An 8,981-nucleotide genomic window follows, 5' to 3' on the forward strand; every position below is an offset into this window, starting at 1 on the left:
GTGAGAGGTATAAAGAATGAGTTGTAGCCTCAAGCTAGAGGGTTTCACTATGTATAAACTCTATATATCACATGGGTTCATGGCCTATTTGTAAAACCCCTTATAAATAGATTTATCATGAATAAAACACACCCTTTTTCTATTCAATTTGAATACCCTTGTTATCTGATACCCTTCTGTATGTGAAAAATGTGTAAAAAGGGATTTAAAAAATCCCTTCTCTTGAACCCACATGCTATGCTTACATATTTATGAGTGACCCTGAGCTATTGAGGGTGTATGGTACAAGAGCTGGATTGGGCGACATCATGCACGCCTCACGTCCCAGATGAAGTGGTCATCTTTACAAAATTTTACAACTAGGTAGGAATTGGCAATCACAAGATGTTGGGTTTTTGTTTCTCAAGCTCCTGAGCGGGAATGAATGTCCCGTGGAAGCCATACGGGACTCTAGAAGGGAGTTTCACAGAGGCCACCATCTCGAGAGATGAGGACCGCGCATTTAAAACCAGAAGCTCAGATTTTCCGCTCTCTTCATTGTGCACGAAGCTGAGGATGTATCCATCGTCCTCAGGTGCTGCAGGATCGGAGGAGCGAGGCACAAACATGGGCTCGCCACCATAACAACCCGACTGATACATGAATTTGGCCACAACGTTCTCTTTTATATCTCCAGTTGCTTGGAGATCCACTTTTGCAATCCCGGAAACCTTCGGCCAGGGCTCCGCAATGGCTAAATAGGCATATCGCGTCTTCCTACCTAGGAAGTTGCGATTCACCTGGCCAGCTTCCAGATTCATGGAAGCAATCTCTCGCCTTCTGGATGTGCCAGTTGTCCTGTCCAGGCGAATTTCTGACAAGACACTGCGAAGGGACTCATCGGAGGCATTAAAGATACTATCCGGTGGAGTCATGCAAGAGCCAATCACAACCGCTTCATCTCCTTCCTCCCAAGCGTTCCAAAGGTGGAAGCAGAAGCAGTCGGGGACGTCAATCCACTCGATTCGACTCTCATCTGCATCATTCCTCGGTAAAATCCCGAACCGCGGCATCTTTTTCTGATCGTGCACCACCGGAGACCCGCCCCGCAACATTTCTTGAAGCCGGAAAACCACTTGTTGATCCGGAATCAAGACGAGATTCTCCGTGATTGCAAAGTCATGTATCATCGTTGGTTCCGACACGGAAATGGTGACTTCTGGTCCCTTCCTCCCATCCTCCGAGAATTTGAAGTACCTCAGATAAGGTGTCTTGATCACATCGTAGCTGAGTGCGAACAACTCTCCCGTCTGTGGATCCAGTTTCGGATGTGCGATCATGCTGGAACCGAGCTGCCCACCAAAGTCGAATCTTCCCAAAGTTTCAAGATCGCCGGTGCTTGTGATTTTCACTGCGTAGGGGAGATCATCTTCTGACATTGCAAGCAAGTGACCATTGAAAAAGACCACTCCTGCATTGGCAACCCCCATGCCGTTGCTCGCATCCACCAATCCGAATAGGCTCCGGGCATAGAACAGCAGCAACCGGGCAACCCCACTATGGCCATGAAGCTCCCCAACTGCCTTGGGAAAGAAGGCCCTCCCCACTTTCTCCTCCTCCGTGAGGCGCTGAGTGCGAGTGAATCGGTTGGCATAGCTTGCGAGGCCTTGCTTGAAGCGAACCGCATGAAGCATTCCATCTCCATCGAATAGATGATGACCAGCTATGGGCTCGAACATGGGGTTGGCTCCGTTGCGGACGTAAACGCCTTCCAGGCACTCGGGAAGCTCTCCTTCCACCTCAAGCTCTTGCTGAACTGGGCTTTCGGGCACAGGGAAGAAGTTTCCGGCGAGCTGAACATGCGGGTCTGCAGTGGGGGGAAGTGGATGCTGCCTCTCGAGAGAGGCTATCAAAGAGCTCTCCACGGTGTCAAGAGCTGCGGCAACGAGCTTCTGGAAATGATTCCATGCAGGGAAGTGTCTGTGGGGGGATGAACTTGTGGTGGCAGCGGACTGACGGGGAAGTTGAAAGGTGAAATCAGAATTAGGAGCAGCTACGGTGCAGTGGAGGGATGGCTGTGTGGGGGGAAATCCAAGGGGGGAGGTGCTACTGGGAGGCTTGCAGTCAAGCTGAAGGTCATGAGAAGCAGCTGGGCATCGAAATGCAAAGTGGGTACGTCGAGAGGGGATGGAGACGAGGCTATGGAAGGGGACGGAGGGCAAGGAAGAAGCCATGGAGATGTAGGAGACTAAGGGGAAAGGAGAGGCGATGGCGATGAGGGCAGCGAGAGGACAGAATGAAAGGCAACGAGATGAGAGAGGGCAAGCAGGGCGCAAGAAGGTGAAGGATGATGAAGAAGATGTGTTAAACAAGACAGAAGAAGATCTACCAAACTTGAAGCTTGCAAAGAACACAAGTATAAAACTAAAGAGAAGAGAACACAACAAGATATATAAAAAGAAGATGAAGATCTAGCAAGACTCAAGGGCCAGGATCTCTCTCACTCTTCAAACATAACTAGCATTTCACTTGTTATATAGTCTTTTGCCCCCCCCACCCCACTTGTCTCCACATTGTTCATATGCTTTATTATATATGCATCCTTTGAGTGAATGAATTAAAGAACCCTCTTCTTCCCCTCCACACCTCTTTTCATCACATCCCTTTCCCCACACCTTAAAGCCCCTTGCCTCTCCCCTTTTCGCCCTCAACCAATCCCTCCTCTCTTGGCCCCTTCCTGTCCCACATCAATGCTCATGGCTTGGCTCCCACTTTTTCTCCCGATGGTTTGCATCAATGCTGACGCCTCTCACCTTCAGTTTCCTGAAAAAGAGCCCATGGTACACAATCACCAAAGGAACACATATGATACTATTTGATATGCATGGTACAAGTTATGCATTAGGTTTTATTTTTTCTCTATTTGTTGACATACATAGAATGTCCTTCCTCCTTAGTTGTATGTATTTCTTAATAAATTACAAAAGAGTGGTTTAATGTTATATAGCCTTTTAGCAATACCCTTCAAAAATGTAGTTCTATTTTTATACAAGGGATTTCCTTTTTTTGAAGTACCACTACTACAATATAGAACACGAGGAAGTAATAAGACCTTATAAATTGCCTTCTATATCCTTGCTACTTTGCCAATAAATGTAACTTACTTTTCATAGCGTTCAGATGCCCCCATATGTATTCCTAAGTCATATAAATACATTTACCCACATTTTGAGAGCATTTAGATTCCCCCATATGTAATCCCATGTCATACAAACACATTTACCCACATCTTGCAAAACTTTAAAAGAAACTTACACGCTTGCTCCTCCTCCCCCCCCCCCCCCCCCCCCCCCCCCACCAATGCACCCCAAAACACACACACACACACATTTTTTTAGTCTCACACACACACACACACACACACACATACACACACGAGATCTAATTTGACCTTTAGAAAAAATAATTAAGGATTGAGAGAAATGGTATAACCATTCAAAAATAGTGAAAACATGCATATAGCCATTGATATAATAGATGTATCAACAAATACATTAAGGATTCCTACCAATTGCTACATTTTTATTGATGTTTTTACTTAACAAAACAAGATATAAAGATGAGAAAACAACAAGATATATAAAAATAAGTGAATATCTAGCAAGGCTAACCATAATTCAAGGTCCAAGGATTTTTCACTTTGCAAAAGTGTTTAGCATAGCACTTGTTATATAGTCTTTGCCCCCCCACTTGTCTCTGCCAAGTGTCCCATTTTTCCCACATGTTTTTTTATTGTTCATATGCTTTCTTACATCCTTTGCATGATTGTTAGGTATCTATATGTTTGTATGAATGAATTAACGACTCATTAATGAACCTTGTTCCCCTCCACCTCTCTTTTCACCTCATCACTATCACCCACACCTTAAAGGCCTTTCCTCTCTCCTTTTCACCCTCGACCAACAATTTCTCCTCCCTTAACCTCTTCCTATCCCACATCAAGGCTCATGCCTTATTTCCCACTTTTTCTCAAGATGGTTTGCACCAATGCTGATGCATTGTACCTCACCCATTGTTTCCTGAAAAAGTTTCTATGGTACACAATTGCCAAAGGAACATATCTGATTCTATTTGATATGCACGATACAAGTTAAGAAGTAGGTGTCATTTTTTCCCTCTTCGTTCAGATTCCATACGTAGAATGTCCTTGTTTTTAGTTATATGTATATTTAATTAAGTTAGAAAAGAGAGGCTTTCTCTTATATAGCCTTCTAGCACCACCCTTCAAATGTAATACTATTTTTATACAAGGGATCTACTTATTTTGAAGTAGAAATTCGTGCGATTCAGCACAAGAGCTATGGGGGCACTCCAGGAGGCTACGGAGCAAGTGACCACCGCTCTGGTTCTTACTTGTGAGAGCATTTAGATGCCCCCATATGTAATCCTTTGTCATATAAACATATGCATAATCCCATGTCATACAAACACATTTACCCACATCTTACAAAAATTTAAAAGAAACTCACACATTTGCTCTTACATGCATGTAATAATTTAAAAGCAATCTATCAAATGCAAAAACTAGCGCACGCGCACACACACTATACACCCACACATGGGTGTGAGTGCATGTGCACGTGCACATGCACATGTGCGTGCATGCACACACACACACACGCACGCATGCACACATGCATTCATGCTCATATATGCACATGTATCCACACACACACATGCGAGCATAGGTATAGAAATTGCCCGCACAACATGTGTTCAATGTCAAATTAAAAAGCACTTCTTACAAATGCACACTCTTTAAAAGAAAATTCAAGTTAATTCCTTCCCAATGTCAATAAATAAACCCAAGCAAGTATATATCTAAAGTTAATGTGACAATGGGTATGTTGAAAACTCCACTACTTGAACATACACACTAGGGTCGGATTATCTTTTGTAACTCCTCCAAGACACACACATACGTATACATACACACGTCCACATGCCCACATGCATATACATGCAGGTGACACACATACACGAGTGCATGCACGGGCATATGCACGCGCGTGTGCACATGCACACACACACAGAGTCTAGCGGGTCATGTAAGAAGCATGTAATGGGCATGTAACATACTCACTAGTTTTTGCAAAGGCATGTTTATAATTAGGGAACTGAACTCACATGGCATTTATATAATGAGGAGATAAGAAAATACTCAGCTAATATGGTTTGCAAAGGCATGTTTAAAATTAGGGAACTAAATTGAAATGGCATATATATAATGAGGAGATAAAAAAATACTTGGCTAATATGGTTTGCATTTATGAACTTGCACGAAAACTTAAAATTGAATAGCCATATATACACACATACCTATGTATCTAGCACATACATACATATTACAAGCTGTGTCGTCCGGCAAAGACACATGTGTCATGGGGATGCTGGAAGTGTGCTGATGGAGCTCCTCACTCCTGTGCTACTCCTTGTGGGAGCATTGGGGGATGGGCAAGAAGCGAGTTTTTTGAACGAGTTTTGAAGCGAGTTTTTTTTTGCAACCACCACATTTTGTTCCACCTATTCCACATATGACGTCTCTCTCTCTCTCTCTCTCTCTCTCTAGACGTCTCTCTCTCTCTGCATAATCCCTCTCTCTATGACCTCTCTCTCTCTCTCTCTGCATAACCCCTCTCTCTATGACCTCTCTCTCTCTCTCTCTCTCTCTCTCTCTCTCTCTCTCTCTATTTCACGAATGTAGACATAGAAATCACGTGTAAGCTCCATGCAAGCACTGGACATAATCCATGCTACTTGCTTTTAAACAAAAAATTTAGTACTTCGAGTCTCAAACAATAATAATTTTACTGAAATTTCAAAGCAGCATTATAATTCTCTTTATTCTTCCATGGGCGGCACATGGAAGGGGTTTTTGGACACAAAATCCTCAACTGTCCCGGCATGGTTTGCCAATTGGTGTAGATAGGGCACAATACTTGAGTGGAGAATTGTATCCATGCAATCCACCATAAAAGTGGGTGGGACAATGTACGTGTTTATGGGATTTTGATCCATCTTCTCCGCATTGTCATCCACAAACAACGTTGCCAAAGGGTCATAGTGTTGCCAATCGATGTTGGCCGAGTGCTTCCCAAACTTGGCCTTCGCACACCCCTGTCCTCTTCCTACATCTATGGCCTGTGTGGTACATTTGTCCTGGCTATACTCAAACACAAAGAAGGGTGTGTAGCTAGTGGCTTGGCGACATTATCCCTTTAGTAGGCCCAACAATCTCTGCAGATTGTCCTGTTGTACGGAGCTCCAAATAGCCACATCAAACTGCCTCCCCACCTCATGTAGGAACACGACCACACCAGGTCCTAGCAGGACCTAGTGGCTCCGCAACTTTAACGCCTTGGCCGGCAAGGCACCTTGAGTCTTTGGCCTCCTATGCAGCAACACCCCGTTCAAATCAAATATCATCAACTTTCTCGAAGCTGGGGGCAACTGTTCATAGCCAAAAGCTTGATGAGATTACAAAAATGCAATATTGCATAAAGGAAAAACCAAATTGTACGTAGTTGAATTTCAACAAACATTCATGCAGATGTCAAACTCGAATCCATACTTTGCCTCTTAGAAATCGTGCTTCCCTTCCCTCTGTGGTGAGGCACAAGACTCTCCAGCCCTCTTACACTACGAGTTCTGCCAAATCTTCGCACCATGCATTGCTATCGAGGAGCATGTCTCCATGTTCAGAGAAGGCCTGCAACAACCTCATCCAAAACAATCATCTGCGATGCATGCCACCTACCATAACACTAAAAGTCAATGCAAGCCTAGCTTGTGTTTCGAACTTTGCCAAAGCTATTACACAATTGCTAAGCAGTACCTCGCATGGGGATATCATGCACCCATTCTGCGGTGCTGATACCATCCTCCACAAAGTCATCCACCAACGGGGTGGCCCTATGCTCCTTACCTTGGCACACATACACCATTACATGCATCACGTGGACCTACATATAAACATACATGAACAAATCAAAATATATGTAACATATGCATCATGTCTTTAAAAACCCTTTCATGATTACAACATGTACCTCTCTCTTTCTGTGCACACATATTGTGGTTTCTAAGTGCACCACCTGCGAGCAAAAAAACATCCACTTCTGGCGTCCTGTTTCTTCATGCAGAGGCCTATCCTCCCTGATCATTATGAGAAGGACCTCTAATCCTTTCAGTGTCCCTATGAATATAAGGACACCATTGTCTACAAACAATCGATCTGGAAGATCGAATGCATTGCAAGCATTCTATTGAAAACCGTTCCACCACTGAACGACATCTCCTAGTCCAAATATTGGCGATGCATCAGGGAGGCGAACCACCATGATTTTGCATGAGCTATCTATGCTCTGACCATCTACCTCTAAACACTTCCCGTGGTTGAAGTTCTCGTATTCCGCTCGTTCCGTAGCGAACTTCTTGCCTAAAATGGATTGCATATAATAACTCGCCATTTTGGTGGAATGTGTCCTATAGAAATCTCACATGCAACATCAAGATGCCTCTCTCGGACCTCCTTGCCCCTAGCTGTGTTCAAGAAACTCATAGTTACAAGTGCCTCAACAATTGATTATTAATTTGCATGGATCTTGTTGCTTCTAGACCCTACTTACAAGTGGATTGTTCGTGCTCTCTTGCAATGTCCATGCGACTCTTAATCCAACTCGATTTTTGTCACAATCTTGTCTCGTACCTTTAGGTGTGGGACTATCCAAGTCTATCAGGGTTATCTAGCCTCTCAATCTTTTTTTCTATCCCCTTGTTCTTTTAGCCACTTTCTTGCCCGCTCTAGTAGATGCAGGCACCCCGCCTTGCTTGCTTCCCTTTCCTGTAGCGTAGAGTCCTTTGTAAGTACATAAAATAACCTGGAAGAGAAATCTTTTGGGGGACACTTGAGTTTGTACATACTATCATTGCAGGCTTCTATGGGTCTTTGGGCCCCCTTAGTTTGTTGTACGTCATATACATTTATTTCTTCTCTTGTGGGTGCTCCCCTTCAGGGTAATCCAAGAATAGCGGGCACTTCTTGTCCACTTCCTCCAGCCACTTTTGATCCAATTGGAACTCCTCATACATTGATGCATCTAGATCATGTATCGTGGCCCAATCATCGCACTCGCTCGATGAATGGCTCATGGCCCGGTTTGCCACTTCTACAGACATGAAACTGAGACATCCAAAAGGCTGAGCCTACCAGATTAGTCTCTCCACAATGAAACACAAATACATCTCACAAAAAAATGTGTCATGAAAGCATACCGATACACATGCCTCCAGCTTGTGAGCTTTGCGCCTTCCTGGGCTGTCAAGGCAGTACCGGGCTTGAAATTTTTATGGACGTGCATGAAGAGGTGCTCCTTGTGTTTGCGCTTGGTTTCATGCATGTGTCTGAAGAACTTATTCTCGTTGCACTCAATTGAGTAGAAATTTCTCCAGTGCCATAAAATGTGGAGTCCAGCTTCATGCATTTTGGACCATAGTGTCTCCCCTCTCAGCCAAGTCCTGAAAACCATACTTCCATCTACAAAAAAGCGCCCAAAATAAGTGCTCATCAATTGAGCAATGACAACACGATTCAAAAGCAAAGCAACCTATTCATCATGGGTTTAGGGTATGCTGAAGCATACGCTCAGGAATGCCCATCATGACACACATCCCCTTCTCATCGCTTGCCAGAGCTTCCATAGACTTTACTTTATCATCCTCGGTCAACCCCAACGTTTCCAGGCTATATAGCCTCTCCTCGTTGATCACCCCCAGGGGCTTCATCCCCCAGTCTAGAGTGGTGATAGTCCTACAAACCAAAAGTGGTTTCAATAAATGATCACTTCGTACAGAAGCTTGTCATCTAATCATTGTCATTCCACATGTAATCCCCACAATTCACTTACTTGTACCATCTTGCCCCTAGTGTAGGGTCAACCAAC

At 44.1% G+C, this 8,981-nt stretch overlaps 1 protein-coding gene across 1 annotated transcript; it reads right to left on the bottom strand.

The window, feature by feature from the left end:
* Nucleotides 1-377: 377 nt before the first annotated feature.
* On the bottom strand, nt 378-1,943 carry LOC147893078 (9-cis-epoxycarotenoid dioxygenase NCED1, chloroplastic-like). The gene has a single exon (XM_087386842.1). It carries the CDS (start codon nt 1,716-1,718, stop codon nt 378-380), a length of 1,341 nt encoding a protein of 446 aa, XP_087242968.1. The 5' UTR covers nt 1,719-1,943.
* Between the last annotated feature and the right edge of the window lie 7,038 nt (nt 1,944-8,981).

Source organism: Dipteris shenzhenensis, chromosome 16 (genome assembly GCF_047967505.1).
Source record: "Dipteris shenzhenensis isolate YYH24624 ecotype China chromosome 16, Dip_SZ_1.0, whole genome shotgun sequence".
In the NCBI taxonomy this organism is placed as follows: Eukaryota; Viridiplantae; Streptophyta; class Polypodiopsida; order Gleicheniales; family Dipteridaceae; genus Dipteris; species Dipteris shenzhenensis.